Here is a 26,574-nt window from a genome sequence, read left to right as displayed (position 1 = left end):
TTTCAGATGCACGGGCCCCTACCTAAGAGGCAGTGCCATCAAGTGGGGACATAGCTGAACCAAAAGGTGACTCTGGTAAATGAAATAAGCAATGCCACCCCCAACCCCCAGCCGTCACCCCAACTGGCCCTAGCATTCTGTCTTAGAGGGAGGCTAAAAGGAGTCTCCTCCACTCCAGTAACCCTCACTCCTTAACCTGCAAGGTTCGAAGCCATTCCTAAAACTTCCAGCTCCCTTTGAGCTGTAGGTTTAAGTGGGCATTTTTCAAAAAAAAAAAAAAAAAAGTAGCATGAACCAGAGTTTTTTCAGAGGGGTTCAGTAAACCTTTTTTTAAAAAATGTTCTTATTGGTTTTAGAGGAAAAGGAAGGGAGAGAGAAACATTGATGAGAGAGAAACATCAGTGAGTGAGAAACATCAATTGGCTGCCTCCTGCATACCCCTACTGGGGATCGAGCCTGCAACCTAGGCATGTGCGCTGGATGGCATTCAACTAACTGAGCCACCCCAACCAGGGACAGTAAACCTACCCCCGCCCCCCAAAGTAAGAAAAGCCCAAGTTGGCCATTTGCCCACCAGAAGCAGAGCCCTTTAAAAATAAGCTGTTCCTTCAGCGCTCGGAAATGAGTGCATGACGAGGGGGAGGGCAAACTGCTTTCTTTAGGGAGACCTTGAACACCTGGTGCAGAATGAAGTCAGTGTGAAGGCTAAACTAGAAATAGCTTCATTAACATTTCACACTAGTGGCAACGGAGGTGGAGGTGGTGCTGCTTCTGGTTGGAAGCTTCTGGAAAGCAAATGGGGTCAGGGGAAGAGAACCCGTTGTCATGTTGCCTAAAAACGTGCCCCCTAGGGTGTATAGAGTGCCGTCATATTAGGGAAATTGTAACCACGGGTCAGGTGAGCTGTCCCTAGAAAAAAGAAATCTTGTAAACTGCAAGAACACAGCCTGATGAAGATCAAAATCCTTGGGCCTTTAAGAGAAAGCTGAAGTAGGGAAAAAAAGTACCTAGGCTCCAGCAACAGATTGAGCACAATGGGCTGGGACAACAAACGGATTTACTAGGGAAGGAAAGAAGAACATTTTCGCTCGTGCCAGGAAACCACACAGATGGAGATTAAGAAAATCATTTGTTTTAATGTTTGGTCCTCAGTCATCTCAACATACCTCTTCTCAAAAGAGAAACATTAACTCCGCCTCATGATTACGCGGACAAAGTCTGGCAGGGGGAAGGGACCCGAGGGGGGCATGCCACGCGTCCTTGCACCTGCACCGCTGGACCTGCCCTGCAGGGGGCGCCCCAGGAGAGCTGAAGAGAGCCCACCCTGGAGAAGGCCCCAGCCCTGTGGCTTCAGCAGCGTCACTGCCCTGGGGCCACAGCTCACCCAAAGGATCCCAAGTTGAAGGGTCAGCAAAGGTGACCCAGCCAAGAACAGGGTGGTTAACGATGCACATCTTGCAACACAAAACGGGAGCAGCTGGGCAACCCTGAAGGACTTGTGGAGTGGAAACTGACTCAGAATCTCGGACTTTCCCTGGGGTGCCATGGAAGCCTTTTCTCCCTTCTCTTTGATTACTCCTTTGCTTTGATGAGTGCCGTGGGGAGCCCAGATGTAGGGTAGACATTAATGGTCCATCTCATTGTTGATACCCTGCAAAAAATGACATATTTGCCATTAATTGATATGCTTATGGATAAACGTACACTCACCCAGCGCTGCTGCCCGCAGGCAAGCCTGGAGCATTCTGGGTGGCGATGGCCAGGTGCTTTTGCTGAGGACTTGGGACAGCCCTTAACAGTCGCATGCACTCAAGTTGGTCCTAGTGCAGTGGCTGCAGAGCATGGTTCCCAACCCCTTTTGCTATGCAAGGCAATTCTGTTATAATATGTTAACTCACCAGAGATGTCACCGATTAAAAGAAGGCTAAATTTTATTTTTAAAAATGTTTTTAATTTTTTTTATTGATTTCAGAGAGGAAGGGAGAGAGAGAGAAACATCAATGATGAGAGAGAATCATCGATTGGCTGCCTCCCACATGACTGGGAATTGAACCCGCAACCCGGGCATGTGCCCTGACCAGAAATCGAACTGTGACCTCCCAGTTCATAGGTTGATGCTCAACCACTGAGCCACACCGGTCGGGCTAGATTTTAAAGAGTGGGTCCATGTGAAGTAAGGACTAGGACAGGTGTTCTAGAGCTGGAGCAGGTGACACAGGTGGCGTGGGGCTGCCGGGGGTGTCAGGCCCAGCGCTCAGTGTTGTCACCACTGGTGCCGGAGGCAAGTGAGATAAGTTCGGGGGGTGGTCTACCTGCTCGTACTCTTCCACGTATTTGTACTTCTTCTCCCGGTAGTAGTATCTTTTCTTCATGCAGTAGAGGACTATGACGTCACACAGCACTGTTGCCTGAAAGAACGAGCCAGGATGTATTAGTCCCTGTTTCTCAGCGCCTGGGATCTTCCAAGGAAAAGAAATTCTCCTCCACCTCGGTGGAGAAGGCCAGGCCCTGAGGGGTGCTGTCCTCCGGAAGGGGAAGTGGGGGTGGGGGCGGGGGCGGGGGCGGGAAAGAAGCCCAGAGGGTGGAAGGGAAGGCCAGGCCTCCAGCCGAGGGGCTTGCCTGCTGTGCTGACTACTGCAGAGGGCCCCAGCCCAGGGGTGAACAGAGCCTAAGTCACTCACCACCCCGAAGAGCGCCAAGCCGGAGCCAATGTTGATCATGGTTGGGATGATGTCAAATTTCCCAGCCTGCAAAGGACAGGGGGGGGGGAAAGAAAGGGTTGCGATAGGGGTGGACAAAGGGCAGGTAAAGAGTGGGGGGAGGACACGTCGCCCCTAGCCCCTGGCCCACCCAGAAGAGGGACTGGCAGGGTCTGGGTGAGGAGCTGGCAGCCAGGCTACCTTTCCGAACACGATGATGTCGAAGCGGATGCCGTAGGCCTTGATGAGTGTGCGGTGCTCCGTGCCAGTGAGGTCGTTGTAGTACTTGGCAAACCTGGGGAAGGAAAGGGGAGGGGAAGGCACGGCAGTGGGAAACCGCCCTCTGGGTCCTGGGCCAGTGATGTTAACAGCAGAATCCTCCCCGCCCCCTCCCTGAGGCCTGGCCGCATTGGCACTGGCCAAAGGTCGGCTCTGCCTGCTGAGCACCTCGGGGCCTCTCCCGGCTCCTGTGTGGGTGGGCCGCACAGCAGGAGGACTGGCTTGGTGACAAAGCTTCCCACTCTCCTAACACGGCGGCCTCCTATGTTTCAACCGGAACCTCTAGCTCTGAATGTCCTTCCCTCCTGGCAGCAGAGCCACCTGCCTCTCAAGGAGACCCTGGCCACTAAGGGATGTCGCCGGCCATCAGCATCCTCCAAGACTGTGAGGCTGGTCACTCCCAGCATCAGCACTGGACTTTTTTTTTTAAAGAACCATTGCTCAATCAACGGATAAATGGATAAATGTGGTATATCCACACAATGGAATGCCATTTGGCTATAAAAAGAGATGAAGGACTAATAAATGCTACAGCATGGATAAATCTCTAAAGAAACATGATGCTGAGTGAAAGAAACCTGACACAGAAGGCCACATGCTGTATGACTCCATTCATATGACAGTCCAGAACAGGCAAATGCAGGAACAGAAAGTAGATGAGAGGTCACCAGGGGCTGGGGTGAGGGGGACAGAGAGGTGAAAGCTTAAAGGGTACGGGTGATGGAAATGTTCTAAAACTGACTGTGGTGGTAGGTGCACAACTCGTTGAATGTACTGAAAACAGAATTCTATACTTCAAATGGGTGAACTGTCTCAAAGCCTTAAACCACACACACACACACACACACACACACACAGGGAAATGGCTGAGGGAGAACCACTGAGACGTGATACCATTTGCTGCCTGTTTTATTCAGGGAATCCCGGAACCTAAACTCTTGGCCCGTGATCTGTCCCCATGCCATGGCCCAGGCCTGGGACTTGGGCAGGGCCTGATGCTGGCAGGAGTCAGGGGAGGGCTGTCCTTGTGAGGGTTCCATCGGCTTCTCTCTGTTTTGGGGTTCCAGCCCAGTGGTGAGGGTAGAGACAGAGCAACACAGATCGAACTCCTTGCTTAGGAAAAGATTCAAACATCTGCCTTTCGATCCGATCCGTGAGCCAGATGGTTCAAAAGGACTGCAGATCACACGTGCATTTGATTCCCCATGTCACCACTAGAGGGAGACATGCAACACAAAAAGCACCACTGACCTACTCGGGTGGCCCCTCCTGGGACCTTTTTTTTTTTAATTTCAGAGAGGAAGGGAGAGGGGGAGAGAGAGAGAAACATCAGTGATGAGAGAGAATCACTGATCAGCTGCCTCCTGCACGCCCCACACTGGGGATCGAGCCCGCAACCCGGGCATGTGCCCTTGACCCTTCAGTCCACAGGCCGACGCGCTATCCACTGTACCAAACCAGCCAGGGCCTGGGGCCTGTTTTTGATAGTGGCTACTTGTGTGCAAGATTCGACAAAGGGCAGGTGCAAACGTATGTGGCTACAGGAAAGTGGCAAATGGGACCCTGGCCCCTAAGATGAGGACACACTGTGAGTTAAGGCAGGCCCTGAATCTAATACGACTGGTGTCTTTCTAAGAAGAGGAGGGGACACACAGACAGAGACCCAGAGGGGAGAAGGCAGAGACTGGAGTGACGTGTCTACCAGCCAAGGGACACCAAGGATTGTCGGGAGCCACCGGAAGCTGCAAGAGGCAAGAAAGGAGCCTGGCCTTGCTGACACCAGGATGTGGGGCTTCTGCCCTCCAGAACTGTGAGAGGATAAATTCCTGTTGTTCCCAGCCCCCCAGTTTGTAGTAATCGGTTATGGCAACCCTAGGAAACGAATACACAGCACTTTCAACAGAGAAATACCAGCAAAGGCCCATCCTGAGGCTGAAACCTGTATCCTGTGCACATTGGAGATGCCGGGGCAGACTCTGCATTTGAGAAATCAGTTTCTGGGTCAGAGCCCGGAGGCCTCTGGACTAGAGGGTCACAAACTCAGCCCTTCCTCGAAAGTAGTGAGTGAGGGTCCCGGCTGAGGCTGGCTCGAGAGAGTAGAGCAGCCAGCCTCCCTCAGCTGCTCTAAATTTCTTTTATTTTTTAATTTTTTATTGATTTCAAAGAGGAGGGGAGAGGGAGAAGGAGATAGAAACATCAACGATGAGAATCATTGATTGGCTGCCTCCTGCCCACCCCACACTGGGGATCAAGCCCACAACCTGGGCATGTGCCCTGACCGGGAATTGAACCATGACATCCGGTTCATAGGTCGATGCTCAACCACTGAGCCATGTCAGCCGGGCTCAATATGTTTCTAGGGCCAAGAAAGGGCGGGCAAGGAGGGCTCTCACAGGCCAAGATGCCACAGGTGCACGGCCTCTCTCCGAGCATTCTTCCTGGCACATGGCTCCCACCTGCCTGTGGTGGCTGCCTGAGTGCTGGTCTTAGGTGGGTGTGGATGCCCCCACTGGGGAGTGATCCAGTCACCATCACCCGCCACACATGCCCACCCATCAGCGCAAGCCCATGCCCATGCCCACGCCCACCTGAAATTGTAGCCGGGGGACACATTGTGGTCCAGGTCCCGAGTGTCCAGGCGGCGGAAGGAGTACCTGGGCAGGCAGAAGGAGGCAGCTCTGTCCAGGTTGCAGTCCCATTTGATCTGGATCCCCATGATGCCACCCTGTGGGTTGCGAGCAGAGACAAAGCACACTTTCCTTAGAGCCTGTTCTGAAATGAGACGTGTCGGAGACTGTGCCAGCAAAGCCAGGGCCCGTGCCTACCTCGACAGCCATGTCCTGGAAGTTGTGCCCTGAATTCTCCACTATTTTGCCAAGACGGAAGATGGGGCAGAACGGGTCTGTTGCGGCATTGTAAATGCACGACTTGAGGTAGGTAGTGGTGATGTTGGGGAGGATGTTTCTCCTAAAGTTGGGAAGAGGCAGAAAATAGAAGGGAGGGAAATCTCAAAAAAGAGGTCTCTCCAAGACACTGGTGAACTCACACAGCCGGCCACCACTTACTTGGTGAAGTTAAATTTGGGATACCAGATGTTGTTCTTAACCAAAAGGGTGAAGTTTTCTGCAGCCTTTAAAAAGGCAGGTCTGGGGAAAAATAACACATGGTTAATGATAACATTGTTAATGTAAGCATACATATATGTACACTCACAAATCTATGTAATATTTTTCAAATTGATTTCAGAGAGGAAGGGAGAGGGAGAGAGATAGAAGCATCAATGATGAGAGAATCATTGATCAGCTGCCTCCTGCATGCCCCCTACTGGGGATTGAGCCTCAAACCCGGGCACATGCCCTTGACAGGAATCAAAGCTGGTCCGCAGGCTGATGCTCTATCCACTGAACCAAACTGGCTAGGGCACTATGTAATATTTTTAAAAAACCTAGTATTTATTTATCTATTTATTTGTTTATCTATTTATTTGAGGAGAGAGAGAGAGAGAGAGAGAGAGAGAGAGAGAGAGAAGGGAGAGGGAGAGAGAAACACAGTGTGAGAGAGAAACATCCACTGGTTGCCTCCTGCACGCACCCCAGCTAGGGATTAAACTCACAACCTTGGTAAGTGCCCTGACCAGGAAGCGAAACCGTGACCTTTGGTGCTCGGGACGACGCCCAACCAACTGAGCCACATCAGCCAGGGCCCTATGTAATACTTTTAAAACATATGCACACGTGTTATAATGTCATTTTGTCAAAGTAAAAGGGGGGGAGCATTTCTAGCACTTCCTACTCTGCTGTGTAAACACTATGTCAAGAGGGGAGATTATAGGCCAAGCCCTCAGCTTTCTTCCTCTCCGGGCCTCCTGCCCAAGGCAGCAGGAACTGGAGAGCCTGAGAAACAGCTAAGGAGGGGCATGCCCAGTGGGCTCACTGGAATTCTCTCGGCTGTGCTGTGACATTGCGGGGCTCACTGCCCTCGGAGAGATGCTCAACAGACTGGTTTTACAAAAGTCAAAGCAAAGGTCAGTTCACCTATAGGCTGGATCCTGACCTCTCAAAAAATAACCAGAGGGTGGTGTCCTCTGGCCCACAGCTTCTCCCAAGTGCCACATCAGCTCCTGGCTGACAAGACGAGTGGAATCTGTCCCCCAGGGACCCCACTTGGATATATTTCCACAGGAGAATCTGGCACTGGAGGCTGACCCCTCTGTTGGGGAGGCCTCCCCGGATCCAGATGAAATCTTTGAAAATATAAACAACTAGAGGCCCAGTGCATGAAATTTGTGCACTCAAGTGGGGAGGTCCCTCAGCCCAGCCTGTGCCCTCTTGCAGGGGAGCCCTCGGGGGAAGGGACTCCGGCCACCACCACTGCGCTCACCAGCCATGAGCCTGGCTCAGGGCTTCTGGCTGAGTGGTGCTCCCCCTGTGGGAGTGCACTGACCACCAGGGGGCAGCTCCTGAGTTGAGCCTCTGCCCCGTGGTGGTCAGTGCACGTCATAGCGATCAGTCATTCCGCCATTTGGTCGATTTGCATATTAGCCTTTTATTATGTAGGATAGTCTTCCCAACCCTAAGACAGGTGCAAGGCCAATGGCAAGACAAACAATGTCACGTGAAGTTGCAGTTAACATTACCGGCTGCCCAACATGAGAATTGGGGGCTTGTTCTTTGTGAAAAACGGACTTAAGGCATAACTGTTTCCGGTCAGTTATTTGCAACTGACAGAATCCTAACACAGAGATAAGTCATCTGCTCTCTTATCATGACAAATGCTGGGACCCAACTTGTCAACCCATCTCGCCAACCCATCTCACCACTGATGGTTGCTGACATGTGGTTGAGAACCGCCACCCCAGGGAAGCCTGCCTCCACACAGATACCAAGAGCACAAAGCCACACATCAAAGGTGTCACTTAACTCGCCTGTCACCTTCCCTTCGGCCTAAGAACCAAAGTTGGGGGCACTCCCTCCCCTTGGACAGGACTCACTTTGGCACATTTGAGTCATCCTCCACCGGGCACCAGGCTGCCACCTCACACGTCTTCAGAGTCCCATTGTAGGGCACACATCTTCCTGTTGCAACTCCTACAGGGATGAGGGGGACCCAGTCCATAGGTGGTCTCCCGTTTTCTACTTCGGTGAAGTAGAGGGTGGCAGCGCTACCATGGCACCCTAAGCGATCAGTCCTGAGCTGTGCCAATTCTGGGGTTTACACAGTGCCCCAAAATTGGAAGTGGAGGAACATGGTTGCCTGAGTCCTCACCACATCTCTGCTTTGCCAACTGCAGGGCTGGGGTGATGCCAAGCCACAGTACAGGGCAAGATCTGGGATGGCTTCTCAGGTGCCGATGGCAGAGGTGACTGTCGAGAGCCTCCCCCAGGATCATGTGAAGGCATGGGGGCACTTGGAGGATTTCTCCATCCTGAGATTCCTCTAGCAGGGGAGCCCCTCAGGGGAGGCGATGTGGTCGGGGGCTGCCGTCCCCGGGGTGAGTGTCTACTGAGGGGTTGCAGTCACACGTTCATACCACTGCTGTGGGTGTTGGTAGAGCCGGCAGGACAGTCGGAGTCTGACTTACACACACTGGTCTTATCTGGAAGCTGAAAGAAGAAGGGGGAGTGAAACAGGTTCCACGTGGCCGGCCCCGCACACAGCGGGTCCGGGTTGGAGGGGCGGCATGAGGCCCGAGCTTTTTTGCAAGCAGCTGCCTACCTCAGGGCAGAAGCCTTGGGTCTGGTTCATGGTGACAATGATGTTGGTCATGATGAAGAGGGAGCTTTCCTCCTACAGCGGGGACAGAAGGGAGAGCCCTGCCATGTCACCTTCAGAGGAGCCAAGCAGAGCCGCACAGCCAGACGTTCGTTTAACGGGACAGTACCACCCTGGCCGGATAGCTCAGTTCATTAGAGCCTCATCCCTATACACAGGGGAATCTACAAGGTTGTGGGTTCAATACCCGGTCAGGGCACACACAAGAATCAACCAATGAATGCATGAGTAAGTGCAACAACAAATGGATGTTTCTCTCTTTCTCTCTCTGTCTCTCTCTCCCGCTGCTTCCTCTCTTTCTCTAAAATCAATACATAAAAACCAAACAAACAGATAGTATCTTTCACTTCTTGCACATGACAAGCAGAAAACAATTTTAAAAACTGATCTTATGATCTCCCATTCTCCCCTCGGAGAGTTTATAGCCGAACGGAAAACAGGGACTCTAGCAAATACTTGTGCACTCATGTTCACAGCAGCATTATTCACAATGACCCAAGGGTGGGAACAACCTCAGTGTCCACCGGCAGATGAATGGATACACAATGGTGGTCTGTGCCTATCATTGGAATACGATTCAGCCATGAAGAGGAAGGGCGCACTGACACCTGCTACAGCTGGATGAACCCTGAGAACATGATGCTGAGTGAGAGAAGCCAGATGCACAAGTCTACACATACTGTAGGATCCCATTGCTGTGAAATGTCCGGAAGAGGCAAATCGGTAAAGTCAGGAAGCAGACTGGCTCTTGCTGCGGGGTGAGGGGAAGGGTGAACTACAGTGGCTGCTGAATGAGTATGGGGTTTCCTTTGAGGGTGACGAGAATGGTCTGGAGCTAGATTGAGGTGATGGTTGCACAGCATCATGAATGTGCCACATGCCACTGAATTTTTCATTTTGAAATGCTTAATGCTGTGACATGCGAATTTCACCTCAATTTTTTAAAAAAAGTCTATAACCTAAAATGGTCCCTTTAATAAGCTTTTGACTACTGGAGGGAAAAGAGCCAACAAGTGCCCCAAACATCCTCTGCCAACAGGATGATCTCGGGGGACAAATAAAACCACCAAACAAACATTGAAAGGTCTTGAATTTGGCTGGTTTTCTTTCCTAACCGGAATTAAAACAAACAAATCATGCCAGAGCAGACTCAGGCAGGGTCGGCCACCGACCTTCTCCCTTTCAGATGGCTCTGTTTTGTCCTCATAACTGTGGCGGTGCCAAATGATTCATGTATTAGAGTTTCTAAGAAATTCGAGAGCAGTTTGTTGGGGATGAGACTGAAGAATTGATAATAATGACCTCCTAGTGCAGTGATGGCGAACCTATGACACTCATTTTTTTGGTTGATTTTTTTTGTTAAATGGCATTTCACTATATAAAATATCAAAAATATAAATCTTTGTTTTACTATGGTTGCAAATATCAAAAAATTTCTATATGTGACATGGCACCAGAGTTAAGTTAGGGTTTTTCAAAATGCTGACACGCCGAGCTCAAAAGGTTCGCCATCACTGTCCTAGTATAAGGGGTAAAGACAAAGATCCCACAGATTCTGGTTGGGCCTCCCCGTCACTGGGCAGCTTTCAGCAGCTCACACCCCGGAGAAGGGCAGAGTGGGCGCTGGAGCCATCTGGGGGATCAGAGTAATTCAAGTACCCAGGAGTCTGTAGGCATCTCCACCCCCCCCAGGTCTGACAAGGTGGTGGGAGCTCTGTAATAGCCGGCATCTTTGAGAGAAAGGCCTGGAACAAACCATGTTGGGAGCAGGGAAACGGCCACGGGAGGGGGCACAGGTGTGCAGGGAGCCCGAGTCTGTCCTGGCACCTGTCAGGTTCCCAGGTGTGCCCTCTGTAAACTCTCGGTGGAGACGGAAGGCCGCCCCTCCACCTCTCCTGGGTTAGACGTGAACAATTCCACGTGGTTTACTTTTTGGTTCCTATCTCTCATCTAAGTTCAGGGAAGTTTCAGTCTGGAAATGAGCCAAGCAAGCGCCATGCAAACAACTGTTTGCGTTTCAACTTCGGAGAAGCACAAGGATGCCATGGAAGCTCAGGAGGAGCCCCGAGGACCCACTTAGCCGCCAGGTCTGAGACGGGGGGCCGCCTGGCTGCGTGCTCCTTTCCACCGAGGGGCAGAAGCAGGGGCCGTATCCTTCCTTGGTTCCAATAAACAGGCTGAATGACACTCCCAGGACGGGGCCATGACTTGATAGGAAGCAGACGTCTCTCTTTTGAGACAGGTGCGCGCCAACAGGACCAGCTCCAGCAGCTGAGAATCCCCTGTAAGACCCTCCCATTGAGAAGGCAGCAGGGGAAGGAACACACTTGACGAGAGAGTTTCTGAGGTCCTTGCCATGCTCTGAGCCAAGAGTTGATAGCTTATCTGCATTTACCACTCTGGCCACCCCAGCCCATAAGCCATCTGGAGGGCTGCGTTGGGGTTTGGCTGTGTGGTGCATGGCCATTACCAGGGCTGGAGAGAGTCAATATTTAACTTGGAGCTTTGTGGGTTCACAGACTAGAGACTCAGACGCTGTGTCAAATACTTTCTTCCTTTCCCTTCCTTCCGGATGGAGCCCTATGCTTTTCATCTCTGGTGGTTGTTAAAGTTTTTTTAAAAAATATATTTTTTACTAATTTCAGAGAGGAAGGGAGAGGGAGAGAGAAATACAAACATCAGTGATGAAAGAGAATCATTGATCGGCTACCTTCCTGCACACCCCACGCTGGGGATCAAGCCTGCAACCCGGGCATGTGCCCTGACCAGGAATGGAACCTTGACCTCCTTGTTCATAGGTCGACACTCAACCACTGAGCCACACCAGCTGGGCGCTGCTAAAGTTTTTAATGCTTTCTGAAAAGGTTCGCTTGTGGGTTTACAACCATAAAGCAAATACAGAATGTGGAAAGGTGATTCTTCTATCTGAATTTTTCCCCCAGACTTAAAACATCTGCCTTTTCACCTTTCGGGGCTTGAGACAGACCGAGATGCTCACATGGAAAGTTTCCTGTGTTGAAGCCAGCTGCGGTTTAGAGCTGAAGAAACACAAAGCCGATTGAGTATTACCTCTTAGATTGCAAGCCAAAAGGAGATCTGTGCGCACTGATTTATTTCTTGGACTAAAACAAGCAGTCTGGGCACTGGGGATCTTAGAACGCCGGCCATGCCAATCATTAATCAAATGTGCAAGGTCAGCAAAGAGCAGGGAGCTAAGTAGAGGCTTTCGCGTTAGACAGAGTCGTAATGGGCAGCTTACCTGAGCGGGAATCACGTAATCGGCCACATCCCAGATCCGGAATCCGAGTTGAGAAGTGTTCGTCACAGTCACGCCCTTGGCTTTGGTAGTAACTGAGCTGACCACAGAGTCCACTTCCTGGTAGCCCTTTTCCCACACAAACACCCACCTATAAGATAAAAGGGGCCACTTGAATGGCCATTAGGACTTGGTGAATCTGCACTGATGCCAGGGAGCCTCTGCTAGCCAGAAGCTGGGAGAACCACGTTCACTAATTATGTGGCTTTGCAAAAGCCACTTAACTTTGTAAGGGTGTGGAGAGGAGGACCCTCCATTTCTGCTTCTGCAAAATAGGCATAGTAGCACCTAAACCACAGGTGATTTGTGGGAAATTAATAAGATGATGCGAGAAAGCACTTAGCACAGTGGTCGGCAGAGAGAAAATGATCAGTTAATGCTGTCTTTCTTATTAGACATTTGAGCACTTTAAAACAAATTATTTTTTATTGATTTCAGAGAAGAAGAAAGAGGGAGAGAGAGATAGAAACATAGATGAGAGAGAATCATTGATTGGCTGCCTCCTGCATGCCCCCTACTGGGGATCGAGCCTGAAACCCAGGCATGTGCCCTTGACCGGAATGGAACCTGGGACCCTTCAGTCCACAGGCTGACGCTCTATCCACTGAGCTAAACCGGCTAGGGCTGAGCACTTTCAAATGCACTATGATCTGCAGAATCACCAAGAGATAATAAAAATTATGGTAATAACAGTTACCATTTTGGGTGTTTTTACGTGCCAGGCACTGATCTAAACTCCTTATATGTATTAACTAATCCTGACCACTGTGTGAGGCAAGTATCATTATGATCTCCATTTTACAGAGAAGGAAACAGACACAGAGAGGTTAAGTCATTTGCCCAAAGTCACACAGCTAGTGAGTGGGATAATCAGGATCTGACCTCAAGCCTTCTACCTCTGAAGACTCTTCTCTTGCCTTCTATGCTATACTCCTTCTAGAAAAGATACACCTTTCAAATAGCTTTTTATAGTAATTTTTATTTTTTCTCCAAGAATTCAAGTCACAGGTATGCTTCTCCCCTCTGAAGAGGGGACATTAATGTCAGTCTGAATAATTAAAAATGTAAAGGCATCAGCACATAGTGGTTAGGGCACTTGAAAATAGATGGAAGCCAGCTGGTCTCCAGTTCATGTCTCAGCTCTATCACTCGCTAAGGCATACCTTGTACCAAGTAGCTTAACTTCTCTGTGCCTCAGTTTTTCCATCTATAAGATGGGAATAATAACAGGACTTCCCAGGATATTGTTGTGAGGTTTTAGAAGTTAATGCATGTCAAATGCTTAGAACAATGTTTGGGAGTCACCATCGATAGGATGAAATTGGCCATGATGGGAGTATCTACACCACAGAAATTGGGCAATACTACAAATTAGAGCTATTGTTAAACACTTTCCAGTGACTATTATGGTGTGTTTTTTCTGGAATCAAGAAATGCCATTATCCCTCTCTCCTCCTTATAAGCTCTAGACCAGCCGTGGGCAAACTACGGCCTGTGGGCTGGATCCGGCCCGTTTGAAATGAATAAAACTAAAAATAAAAAAAAAGGACGTACCCTTTTATGTAATGATATTTACTTTGAATTTATATTAGTTCACACAAACACTCCATCCATGCTTTTGTTCCGGCCCTCCGGTCCAGTTTAAGAACCCATTGTGGCCCTCGAGTCAAAAAGTTTGCCCACCCCTGCTCTAGATGCTGGACCTTCACTGGTTTTAGTTACTTATTTATGGGTTTGTCTGATCTGAGCAGTCTCCAAATTCATTTCCCATCTAGAGACGAGCGTTTCCCCTTACAAACCCTCTTCTTCAGGGTTTCTAGGAATTCAACTGCAATATAAGCTTCCATTTAACTCTAGTCGGATACACTGAAGCCGAGGGCCGGAAGGTCACTATAATCTCACCATCTGTACAATGAATTGCTAAAGAGACACGTGATTTCACATCAGTATGTGATTTAACTCTCTTCATCATGTGACTGATGACAGAACTGGGTAACTGAGAAATGCGTCAGTCTCTTTTTGAAGATGGATTGCTATGGGTCACTAGGGGGGGAAAAGATCACAATTTCAGCAAGATGAATTAGCAGGAAGTTAAGAGATGAGTGTTGTTGTTTTTTTAAAAAAAGCGTTGAGCCCTAACCTGTTTGGCTCAGTGGATGGAGTGTCGGCCTGCGGACTTAAGGGTCCCAGGTTCGATTCTGGTCAGGGGCATGTGCCTTGGTTGCAGGCGCATCCCCAGTGGGGGGTGTGCAGGAGGCGGCTGATCGATGTTTCTCTCTCATCGATCTTTCTGACTCTCTATCCCTCTCCCTTCCTCTCTTTAAAAAATCAATAAAATATATATATTTTTAAAAAAAAAAGCGTTGAATTTAGATCCTGAGTCAGTTTTGATCATGGCAAGATGGATAAAAGCAAAGCATTTATTGCTTTAAAAAATCCTTATAATCAAGGTAGACAACACTTCATAAAAATCTTAAGAAACTGTGCTGCCCAAAAGAAAAATAGCATGAGCCACATATGTAATTTAAAAAATTCTAGTAACCATGTTAAAACGAAAGAGATAAAATTAATTTTAATGAAACCAATATATTTTAACATGTTATCAATATAGGATGTAGTATTGGTGTGATATTTTACTGTGCTTTTTGTTTGTATTGTCTTCAAAATCTGGTGTATTTTACAGTGATAGCACATCTTAATTTGGAGTAGGAAGATTTTAAGTGCTCAAGAGCCACATGTGACTAGAGCCTACCCTATCCTATAGTGCAGGTACAGATACAGTATTCCCCCTTATCTACTGGGAATGCAGTCCAAGACCCCTAGGGGATGCCTGAAACGGGGGGGGGGGGGGGGGGGGGCGGCGATAGTTTCCTATACAGAGCTTTTCCCTATACACACATACCAATGATAAAATCTAACATAAATTAGATCCAGTAAGAAATTAAGAATAACTAATGCTATCTAATAAAGAGGGAATATGCTAATTGACCCTCACATCATTGCAAAGATGGCAGCGCCCACAACCAATAAGGAGGGATTATGTTAATTGACTGCCCCACCATCAAAGATGGCAGCTCCCACAGCCAATAAGGAGGGGACATGCTGACTGCCACGCCCTCAAAGATGGCAGCTCCCACAGCCACAAGATGGCCGGCAGGGGAGGGCAGTTGTGGGTGACCAGGCCTGCAGGGGAGGGCAGTTGTGGGCGATCAGGCCAGCAGGGGAGGGGAGTTGGATGCAACCGGGCCGGCAGGGTAGGGCAGTTGGGGGTGATCAGGCCAGCAAGGGAGCAGTTTGGCATTGATCAGGCTGGCAGGGGAGTGATTAGGGGGTGATCAGGCTGGTAGGCAGAAACAGTGAGGAGCAATCAGGCAGGCAGGCAGGCAAGTGGCTGGGAGCCAGCAGTCCCAGTTGTGAGAAGGATCCCAAATTGGAGAGGGTGCAGTCTGGGCTGAGGAACATCCCCCCCCCCCCACAGTGCACGAATTTTGTGCACCGGGCCTCTAGTAATAAAATAGAACAATTATAACAATACACTGTGATCAGTTATGTGAAGGTGGTCACTCTCTGATAACTGACCTGGTAACTGAGATGGCTACTAAGTGACTAACAGGAAGGGACTGTACACAGCATGGAAAGGCTGGACAAAGAGATGAACATGTCTCTAGTGGGATGGAGCAGGACGCCTTGAAATTTCATCATGCGACTCAGAATGGTGTGCAATTTAAAACTTATGAACTGTTTTTTTTTTTCTGGAATTTCCCATTTAATAGTTTCAGACTTTGGTAACTAAAACTGTGGAAGGGGAACTGCAGATGAGGGGGGGAAGGCTACTATATTATCCGCAGTCTAGAGCTTCACAGATCCCTAAGGTAGATGTAAGCCCATCTTCCCATGAGCTTCAAGAGCTAAGAGGAAAAAGCTGCACGAGACCTCGATTCCAAATGCTTCACATCCAACCCAGCAAGTCCGTTCAAGAAGCCAGCAGTATCAGGGTCTCAAAATGCAAGGGTGCATCACAATGACTGCATCACAATGACTGAGTTCGTGGTGGAACTTAATGAGACTTGCTTGTGTCCAAACCTGGGGATGGACTAGGTCAGTGGTCGGCAAACTCATTAGTCAACAGAGCCAAATATCAACAGCACAACGATTGAAATTTCTTTTGAGAGCCAAATTTTTTAAACTTAAACTATATAGGTAGGTACATTGTTATTAACTTAATTAGGGTACTCCTAAGGCTTAGGAAGAGCCTCGCTCAAGGGGCCAAAGAGCCGCATATGGCTCGCGAGCCGCAGTTTGCCGACCATGGGGCTAGGACGGTTCTGGTGTGGAGTTCATACCCTGAAAGCCATTTTATTGAGTACTGTCAGTACCTACTGCTGCAGGGCTGATAGATGTTAAGAGGCAGAACCTGTCTGATCATGTGAATTCCCTGGGCAGTATTAACAGCTTCCAAGCCCCACCCCAGGTTACTTTAAACAATTCCTCAGGGTGAGTCTTTCATGATCAGGTAGGTTTGGGAAACACTAGTTCCCAAACTTTGCTGCACAGCAGAATCACTTAGGGAGCTGGTCTTGCTCTAGAGCAGCCGTGGGCAAACTACAGCCCGCGGGCCGAATCCTGCCCGTTTGAAATGAATAAAACTAAAAAAAAAAAAAAAAAAAAGACCGTACCCTTTTATGTAATGATGTTTACTTTGAATTTATATTAGTTCACACAAATACTCCATCCATGCTTTTGTTCCGGCCCTCCGGTCCAGTTTAAGAACCCATTGTGGCCCTCGAGTCAAAAAGTTTGCCCACCCCTGCTCTAGAGCAATGGAATCAGAAAGTCTGGGGATGGTAGCCAGCAATTCGTATCTTTTTAAAGATTCCCAAATGGCTGTTTGTGTAGTTTGGGGACTGCTGCATTAGGCCTTTTAAGTAAAGAAATGACAAAGCAGATAACATCTGTTAGCTCGGCAGCTATGCAACCATAACATCCCAGGTGGCCCTTGAAAGCAGGCCCAGTTGGTAAATTAATTCCCGCCTCCTCTCTCCAGTCTTATTAGATTGTAAGGGGGTGCATTCAATTAAAATTAAACACTTCGTGAGGAATGATGGTGGTTGGGCATATCTATGCAAAGAGGGCAGCATGGGGAGTGATGAGGCTAAGACAGGCAGGTACCTATACCAACCACCCCATAAGACGAAGGAAGCAAACTGGAAGTGTGACCTCTACTATCTTGGATTACCACATGGTGTTAAAGGACAGGACCGGAAACCACAGACCCAAAAGGAACCAAGTGTAATCCCAAACCACGGTTTCTGTTAGCAGATCATCAGAATGGGAAGTGGCAAAGATTGAGAAATTTAGGCAACGCGCTCCCCCTCCTTCCTGGAGCCAAAGGACACCACGGAGCCAGTCAGAATGACAGGAAGCAGGAAAGGCGAGGATGAAGCTCTAGCCAAGATTTGTCCCTAAAACACAACATCCAAGCAGTCTTCTGCCTCAGAGTCTGGCACGGCGCCCATCCCCCGGTGGCTGGGGTCCCCAGAGGAGTGTGTCACCGGCCTCGGGTCGCTGCCTTCCGGACCCCACCTGGAGGGCGCCCGCGGGGCTCACCCGATGACCTAGGCCAGGATGAGCAGGTGCACAGCGGGGACCCGGAGGGGGCAGCCCCTGGGCCGCCGGGTACCCCGGGTCCCAGGACTCCAAGGGGTCGCCGCCCCAGCCGCGCTCACCCGATGACGTAGGCCAGGATGAACAGCTGCACCGCCCGGTTCATGAGCCCCACTTTACGGCTGCGGATGAGCACGATGCGCGGCGTGTCGTACTCGAACAGGAAGGCCCCCAGCACGGAGCAGCAGCCCGCCATGGCCGCCCGACCCGCCGCAGGGCTGCGCACTGTGGCCCCGCCGCCTGCCCGGCCGGTCGCCTCCGGGCCCGGAGCCCCGCCCCCTCCCGCCTGGAGCCCCGCCCCTTCCAGCCTGGAGCCCCCCCTCCCCGCCTGGAGCCCCGCCCCCTCCCGCCAGGAGACTCGCTCCCTCCCCGCCTGGAGCCCCGCCCCTCCCCGCCTGGAGTCTCGCCCGGAGCCTCGTTCCGCGGCGACGTCACGCGGAGGAGGGCTCGGAAGGAGGCGGTGCGCGCCTGTGGGGGACCCGACAGGCGGTAGGTGGGACCTCCCCCTCGGATACGGGAGACGCCTCTGGAGGCGGGGGAGTCGGGGGACAGACACCCTCTCGAGAGGACCGCGGAGGACGAGCGACCCGCGCCTTCAGGGGGACGGAGGGAGGGGGTTGAGTGACCCCTCAGGAGGGCTGAGGAGGAGTGGCCCGCTTAGGTCGAGTGAGGAGGGGTAATGAGCAACCCCCTGAGGGGGTCTAGGGTCTCCGAGCGGCCTGGGGGCGGGGCCCGCGGGGACAGTGTAGGTGGGGGGCCGTGCTGCCTCTCAGCCTCTGGGGGCGGGGCGGGGGTGACCTAAACGCCAGGCCAGGTGCCCTGGGAGCCCTGAGCTGGAGCCGCGCACCCTGTACAGTGCCCCTCCTGGAATGGAAGCCAGGCACACCCTGAGCCGGTTCAGATGCTCCCTTAGTTGCAGGACGGGGGTGGGGGGGGTGGGGGGGGGTGGGGGCAGCCTGAGCCAGGTGAGAAAAATGGTCAAAAGATTTGGGTAGACACTTCTTCAAAGAAGGTACACAAATGCTCAATAAGGGTGTGTAACACATTCAATATCTCTAGTCACTAGGGAAATGCAGATCAAAATCACAATGACATACCTCACCCCACTGGCTTAGCTATAACTCAAAACAGGCAATTAAAAAGATGGCGAGGGTCCCCGGGCGGCCTGCATGGCTCAGTGGTTGAGCCTCGACCTATCAACCAGGAGGTCACGGTTCGATTCCTGGTCAGGGCACATGCCCAAGTTGCAGGCTCAGTCCCCACTGTAGGGCTTGCAGGAGGCAGCCGATCAATGATTCTTTCATCATTGATGTTTCTATCTCTCTCTCCCTTCCTCTCTGAAATCAATAAAAATACATATTTTTTTAAAAAATGGCAAGGTTGTAGAGAAATTGGAAGCCTCACATTGCTGGTGGGAAAGTGAAATGGTGCAGCCATTTTGGAAAATAGTTTGACACTTGTTCAAAGTGTTAAACAGAATTACCATATGACCAAGCAATTTCACTCACTCACACACACACACACGCACGCACACCTAGGTGTATATATATCCAAGAGAATTGAAAAGATATGTTCATGCAAAAACTTGTACATGAATGTTCATGGCAGCATTATTTCTAATAGCTAGCAAGTGGAAGTAACCTAAATTCCTGTCTACTGATGAATGGATAAGTAAAATGTGGTATAGCCATACAATGAAATATGTTTTAGCCATAAAAATATATTCTAATATATGCTAAAAAATATATGCAGCTATATGCTACATAAAAATATATGTATCATGTGTTGATACATGCTACAACACATGAACCCTGAAAACATTATGCTGAGTGAAAGAAGCAAGACACAAAAGGTCACTTTTTTAATTTTTAAAAAATGTATTTTATTGGTTTTTTACAGAGAGGAAGGGAGAGGGACAGAGAGCTAGAAACATCGATCAGCTGCCTCCTGCACACCCTCCACTGGGGATGTGCCCACAACCAAGGTACATGCCCCTGACCAGAATCGAACCTGGGACCCTTCAGTCTACAGGCTGATGCTCCATCCACTGAGCCAAACTGGCCAGGGCAACTTTTTTAATTTTTATTGATTTCAGAGAGGAAGGAAGAAGGAGAGAGAGATAGAAACATCAGTGATGATAGAGAATAATTGATTGGCTGCCTCCTGCACACTGGGGATCGAGCCTGCAACCTGGGTACATGAGCTGACTGGGAATCAAACATGATCTCCTGGTCCATAGGTCGTCGCTCAACCACTGAACCACACCAACAGGGCTAAAAGGTCACATCCGATATAATAAAAGCCTAATAAGCTAAGTGTCTGGTCGGCTGGTCATCCGGTCAACCAATCAAAGTGTAATATGCTAATGATATGCTAAGGCTGCTCAACTGCTTGCTGTGACATACACTGACCACCAGGGGGCAGATGCTCCAACTAGTAAGTTAGCTTGCTGCTGGGGTCCTGCCAATCAGGATGAGCCAGACACACCCTGGAGCCCTTCTGTAGTCTCTCCCCAGCTGGCCAACCTCCCGATCCCTCCCTGGCCCCAGTTGTGCACCAGTGGGGACCCTCTGCCTGGCCTGGACCCTCTCGCAATCTGGGACCCCTTGGGGGATGTCGGACATCCCACCAGCAAGGCCAAGGGACCCCACTGGTGCTTGAATTCACGCACTGGGCCTCTAGTATTGTATAAATTCTGTTGATTTGAAACATCCAGAATAGGCAAATCCACAGAGACAGAAAGCAGATTAGTGGTTTCCAGGAAAGGAGGTATTGGGACTGATAGCTAATATGTATGAGGCATCCATTTGGGGTGATTAAAATGTTCTGGAAAATTTAGATGCAGAACTCTTGTAAATATACTAAAAGCCACTGAATTGCACACTTTAAAAGGACAGATTTTATGTTATGTGAGTTATATAAAAAATTTTAAAAAGAAACAGAGTAGACAACCAGGTTCTCGGGGGGGGGAAAAGAAGTATATACCACAAAATAATGAGCCAAACCTCGTGTTCTTCATAGGGGAAAACCTCAGGCCCTCACACAGAGTATTTTTATCTTAGATAAAGTCCTAAGTCTGGCTTATCTGGTGTCCTTGGTTGCATGTGAAGCCAGTTCACTCATGACAGTATTCTCTAAAAACTGCCCTTCCTCACAGAGATGGCCCCTGCACCCATTTTTATGCTGTGACCTTATCAATTGAACCACAAGGGTAACCTGATCCAAACAGAGTCAATTTGATGGTCTCCTTTGGAAGGGTTGCAGTGGGAGAGAGGAGGCGCTTTGTTCTCTGCAAGTGACTAAAACTGAATTGAGTAACCTCGGGAGTTGTGGCAGAGTCATATATTTTATTTTTTAAAATATTTTTATTGGGTTTATTTATTTCAGACAGGAAGGGAGAGGGAGAGAGAGAGAAACATCAATTATGAGAGAGAATCATTGATCGGCTTCCTCCTTAAGCCCCACACTGGGAATCAAGCCCACCAGGAATCGAACTGTGACCTCCAGGTTCACAGGTCGACGCTCAACCACTGAGCCACACCAGCTGGGCAGAGTCATCTATTTTTTAAAAGATTTTAAAGAGAGAGGAAAGGAGAGAGGTGCATCAGTTTCTTATTTCACTTATTTATGCATTCATTGGTTGATTCTTGTATGTGCCCTGACCAGGAATTGAACCCAGAACCTTGGTGTATCAGGACAATGTTCCAACCAACTGAGCTACCTGGCCAAGGCCGTGGCAGAGTCATCTTGGTGGAGAAGCCAAGGAGGGGAGCCTGCAGGATCAAAGATTGACGCAGATGGGGAAAGGAGCACTGAGGTGAGAGTAAGAAAATGGCCTCTTTGGTTTTTGTTGAGTTTCTATTTCCTGGTTCTGCCCACTTTGTTCACCTTTGCCCTTAAGATACCCCATGACCTTGTAATATATGTACTTTTTTTTTTTTTTTTGAGCTGGTACGCTTCTGAAAGTTGGAATTGAAAATACTTTGGTTATGGTGTTAGGTTCCAAGAGATGAAAGATATACTGTCACCAGTAATGTGGGTGTTAACTGTTTGTATGAAGGCAGCAAATTAGAAAGAGGTGGGAGGCACTCTGCCTGAGGACACCAGTATTAAGAACAGCAATAATAGCCCATCAAGAGAAATAAGTCCCTATAAAAAGCAGAGCCAAGAACTCCAAAAAGCTCTTCAGTCTGTGACCATTTAGTTGAGCGGCCAGCAGTGGCCAACATCGGTGTGCCTTAGGTGTCATTGGTTATAGCATGGTAAAGATGATGTTTGTCACAATGGCCTTGAGCCATAGAAGGCCAGTCAGATGAAGCAATATTCTTTGATGAAATGAAAAAATTGTTTACATTAAATGTTCAGGCATTGAAAGAAGTAAGATTCACTTACCTGGCACAGATCTTGTGAAATACGTCATTGTATAACTAACAGATCATGTGGTCCAAATGTACAATTACATATACCTCTAGAAATAGCTCATCTTCTAAATGAAAAGCAGGTTGGTTGTAAAAGTGAATAATGATAAATTATTTTCTAATTTTGTTTTTGCTTTCCCCATGGAATCCTTGAGGCTGAAGCTGTTATAGAACAGAAAAAAAACCTGACTCTAATCTAAAAGGCCGTATGCTGATCACAGATAATCCTCTGTGCTATCTGCTGCATCAGTGGGTCTCAAACCTGTCAGACCCAATGTCCCTTTTAAAATAAATATTTTCTAATATCCCTTTAGTAGCCCCGAAAGAAATTAACATGGAATATAATCTACCTGCACTCAATTAAATATGCATATATGTAAATGTATTATATGTGTATTTGGTTTGCATTTTCATGATGATTAATGATGTTGGGCTTTTCATGTGCATATTGGCCATTCTATATATCTTTGTAGAAATTTCTGTTCAACTCCTTTGCACATTGTTTTTTTGTTGTTGTTTTTTTAAAAAAATATATTTTATTGATTTTTCACAGAGAGGAAGGGAGAGAGATAGAAAGTTAGAAACATCGATGAGAGAGAAACATCGATCAGCTGCCTCCTGCACATCTCCCACTGGGGATGTGCCCGCAACCCAGGTACATGCCCTTGACCTCCTTTGCACATTGTTAATTAGGTTGTCTCTAAGTTGTAAAGATTCTTTATATGTTTTAGATACAATTTTTTATATGATATATGATCTTCAAATATTTTCTCTCATTCAGTGGGTGGTGTGAATTATAGGTTATAGAAGTGGAGAAACTGGGGAGCATGATATTCTTGCAGATGAACTAGACCTATTTTTGTAATTGTGTCTTGAAATCCCAGCACATTTGCCATTTGATCTCTAGGATGTAAAAAGACCTCGAAGACCACATGCTTTGATAGGCAACAGAGAATAGAAGATGGGTAGGGGGGAAAAGCCAGAAATACAAGAGATGATGGAGGAGTTTTGAGGTCGACCTGTGGCGATTGTGTGCCTGATGTTTCTGAAAATCAACGGTATTCAGGAGTGCATACTGTGTGTGCCAGAATGTGTGTGGATATATAAGATTATTTACCAGTTGTGCATCCTTAGATAAGCTATTTGCTTTTTGGGAGCCTGTCTTTTTATCTAAAGAATGGGGATAAGTGTTGTTGTGAATGTCATCATCTTCTTGCAGTTGTAAGTTAGCACAAACAACAGGAAGTGTTTATGGAGGGTAGCATCCTGTCGCTTTCTGTTTTTTTCCATTTCTCTGTCAGTAAGAAATTTCATGAGAAGTGGGATGACAAATGGTAGTTCTTCTTTGGGTCAGTTCAGAGTAAAGGGTGCCTCTTTCCTGTCCTGAGAATTACCCAGAATGCTCACCTCTTCCTTCTCTCTGTGGCTGGACTTTTAACTAGGGTTGGGGCATCATCAGCCTCATCCTTCTGTTTGGCCGAAATCTGCCATTTGGCTTTGGTTTTGGTCTCAGCCTTCAGAAGGCCTACTTCAACATCAGTTCTGACCACTTTGAACTTGATGTGATCAGTGACTGTGGTATCACGTAAGTAACCCTCGTTTCTAATCAGAGTATCAATGTAAGTGATTGAATTAGGCCTGTCATTGGGATTTGTTGTTAATATGTGGATATTCACTTTTGAATGTAGGTGAACATTCTAGTTGTAGCTGAAGGGGAAAAAAAAACCTCCTTAAATTCTTTATATGTTGAAATTCTATCAATAGTGTAAATATACATTTAGATTTATTATTGCTAAAATAAAATAATAATTGGTTGGACACTTACTTTCAAGAATAATAACTAAGAACTTTCAAATGACTCAATAGAAAAAATCAGTGGGCATACTATTAGGAGAGATTTTTGTTGGCTAGATAATTTAAATAATAATAAAGGCATAAAAGTATTAGAAATTTAAAATGAGTGGAGAAATCATCTTTAACTTGTCTCTTGAAAATACTCAGAACATAGGTTCAAGCAGTGCACAAAGCTTGGATTTGTGGGGTTGTTTGAGTGAAAATACATCATAATTATCAACCTAGTTTTCAAGTACAGTGGGGCCTTGACTTATGAGTGTCCCGACTAACGAGTTTTTTGAGATACCAGCTGTCTCTCTGCTGATTTTTTGCTTTGAGTTGACAGAGTAATTTGAGTTAACAAGCTCCTTAACGAGCTTGGTCTCAGAACGAATTAAACTCGTAAGTCAAGGCCCCACTGTACAGAAGTTGAAGAGATCCAAAGTCTTTACCATGGTCATGTATCTAAGACGAAGGGAAATGTAAGGAATGGCTGGCAGCATCACTATCAACAGTATCCTGTTCTGAGCAGCCAAAAAATATCTGTCAGGTTCCAAAACACTTTCATTACCCCAGAAGGAAACCCCACATCATTATGTAGTCACTCCTCATTTCCCCTCCTCTTCAAGCCTTTGGCAACCACCAATCTGTTCTCTATTTATATGAATTCGCCTAGGCTAGATACTCTGTATAAATGGAATCATACATTTGATCTTTTGTGCCTGGCTTCTTTCATTTAGCATAATGTTTTCAATAGTCATTTACGGTGTTGCATGTGTCAGTGCTTCATTCCTTTTTATGGCCAAATAATTATTCCACTCTATGGATATTCTTCATTTTGTTTATCCATTCATCTGTTGATGAACACTTGGGTTGTCTCCATCTTTTGGCTGTTGTCAGTAATGCTGCTATGAACATTTGTGTATAGATAGCCATTTGAATCTCTGCTTTCAGTTCTTTTGGGTATATGCCTAGAAGTGAAATAGTTGGATCCTATGGAAATTCTGTGTCAGGAAGTGGGGGCACAGACCAAATATATATCTTATGTCACAGTGCCTTAATGAATATATGTATACATATGTATATATGTACATATGTACATATATATGTATCAAATGAATATGTCAGTGAACGAGCTAACTGTAATTGGTGATATTCTAAGAAACGGAAGGAGCCGAAACCGGTTTGGCTCGGTGGATAGAGCGTCGGCTTGCGGACTGAAGGGTCCCGGGTTCGATTCCGGTCAAGGGCATGTACCTGGGTTGCGGGCACATCCCCAATAGGAGATGTGTAGGAGGCAGCTGATCGATGTTACTCTCTCGATGTTTCTAACTCTCTATCTCTCTCCCTTCCTCTCTGTAAAAAAATCAATAAAATAAAAAAAAAAAATAAAAAAAAAAAGAAACGGAAGGAAAAGAAACACTTCAATAATCATGAATTATACATTATTTTTTATTATCAAAACAGTCAGGTTATGACAGCTACATTGCCAAACTAGAATTAGGAAGTGTTTTAAAAAATGGTTTCCTCTAAGGAGATGAATGCAAGTTCATTACCTATTCTGCATGAAATCAGTGTTACAAGGAAGCACATCTCTGATATAGAGATGAATCAGTGAGTATTGTACAGTTATCATTAACAGAAGAATGGATTGAAGTACAGGAAGACAGGTCCTACAAAATGTGATTCTCCTTGGTGTGCCTTTGGTGATGACATTATTTTATGTAGGAGACTAAAAATAAAAATTCAAACATGATGCATGTCTTTGTAGGAAGTGTCAGACATTTTACACACTGTTGACGTCACACAACACCCTCTCACTTAAAGCATATGTGGGGAAAGGGAAGGAGAACAGTAGGTGGATCCAGTGATTATCTGTCACCCCAAATTCTGCCTCCGTCTGGGGCCTCCACAAGGTGACAGAAACTCATCAGAAATCAGGCACCAAAAAATAAAGGCATAAAGACTCAGAGGCCATCAGAATGGAAATCTGTAGCTGTTAATAGAATTCTGGAGTAAGAATCTCCATTCTGAAGAAGTCATATATATAATCTACTTTCTAAAAATATACTGGAAAGATTGCAAAAATGACAGTGCAATCTGGCCTAATGAGCTTGATTCCTGAGTTGAAAGCCAGATAAAATCCTGGATCACAAAAGAAAGCTGCTGTATTTTAAAAAGTATCAAAAATGGTAAATCTTAGAGTATGTATAAAAAACCTGACAGGTCCTTCATTAGTCACAGTGTTGAATAGTGGTCTCTATTTATTCTTCACAATAGTTGTTTAGAAATAGTCGATTCTAGCGCCAAAACCATGAAAAGGAAATCCTGCAGGAGGATCCTAGAACCTGGGACTGTCCATTTGCATATTTTTAGAGGCTGATGTATGGGGATGGTAAAGGTTTGGGTATAGGTTGCTTTTTGAGTAGCATCCAGACTGCATCTACTTTAATTGGCTTTATAGCGCAAGACATTAAAAGCTTAAAGGCGGCCTCTTCCAGTTCTTAACAGCAGTGGTTATTTCCAGTTGTAGAAATGTAATGCAATTGAAATGTATTGGGCAGCGTGGCAGTTAAATTGGATGGATTCCAGG

General features: G+C 47.5%; 2 protein-coding genes across 4 annotated transcripts in view; one reads left to right on the top strand and one right to left on the bottom strand.

The window, feature by feature from the left end:
- Window positions 1-1,112: 1,112 nt before the first annotated feature.
- Window positions 1,113-17,993, bottom strand: P2RX4 (purinergic receptor P2X 4). 2 transcript variants are annotated; one of them, XM_081113403.1, is made up of 12 exons: window positions 17,793-17,993; window positions 12,010-12,157; window positions 8,694-8,765; window positions 8,509-8,581; window positions 7,969-8,065; window positions 6,044-6,124; window positions 5,804-5,945; window positions 5,567-5,703; window positions 2,901-2,994; window positions 2,682-2,747; window positions 2,313-2,408; window positions 1,113-1,651 (listed from the first exon to the last, which is right to left on the bottom strand). In XM_081113403.1, exons 1-12 carry the CDS (start codon window positions 17,924-17,926, stop codon window positions 1,625-1,627), a joined length of 1,167 nt encoding a protein of 388 aa, XP_080969529.1. In that variant the 5' UTR covers window positions 17,927-17,993; the 3' UTR covers window positions 1,113-1,624. The 2 variants fall into 2 exon arrangements, with proteins under 2 accessions (XP_080969529.1, XP_080969528.1); XM_081113402.1 differs by lacking the exon at window positions 1,113-1,651 and having other exon boundaries at window positions 1,909-2,408; window positions 17,793-17,990.
- Window positions 17,994-18,147: 154 nt separating this feature from the next.
- The window catches only part of IFT81 (intraflagellar transport 81), a 133,399-nt gene continuing 124,972 nt past the window's right edge, over window positions 18,148-26,574 (top strand). For both annotated transcript variants that reach the window (XM_081113397.1, XM_081113395.1), the window contains exons 1-2: window positions 18,148-18,219; window positions 21,397-21,547. In XM_081113397.1, coding sequence (XP_080969523.1) covers window positions 21,528-21,547 — 20 coding nt within the window. In that variant the 5' untranslated portion in view covers window positions 18,148-18,219; window positions 21,397-21,527. The remainder of the gene's footprint in view (window positions 18,220-21,396; window positions 21,548-26,574) is intronic.

The sequence above is a fragment of the Myotis nattereri genome (assembly GCF_964212035.1).
Source record: "Myotis nattereri genome assembly, chromosome: 19".
NCBI lineage: Eukaryota > Metazoa > Chordata > Mammalia > Chiroptera > Vespertilionidae > Myotis > Myotis nattereri.
This window is presented reverse-complemented; position numbering and strand designations above follow the sequence as displayed.

What these genes read in the sequence shown, in the direction of transcription:
- P2RX4 (XM_081113402.1), bottom strand. Translation starts at nt 17,926, where the DNA reads ATGGCGGGCTGCTGCTCCGTGCTGGGGGCCTTCCTGTTCGAGTACGAC. An exon ending in TCCAGGACATGGCTGTCGAG is followed by an intron (nt 5,704 to 5,803) that starts GTAGGCACGGGC and finishes CGCAACCCACAG; the next exon opens with GGTGGCATCATGGGGATCCA. An exon ending in TCCCCCGGCTACAATTTCAG is followed by an intron (nt 2,995 to 5,566) that starts GTGGGCGTGGGC and finishes TTCCTTCCCCAG; the next exon opens with GTTTGCCAAGTACTACAACG.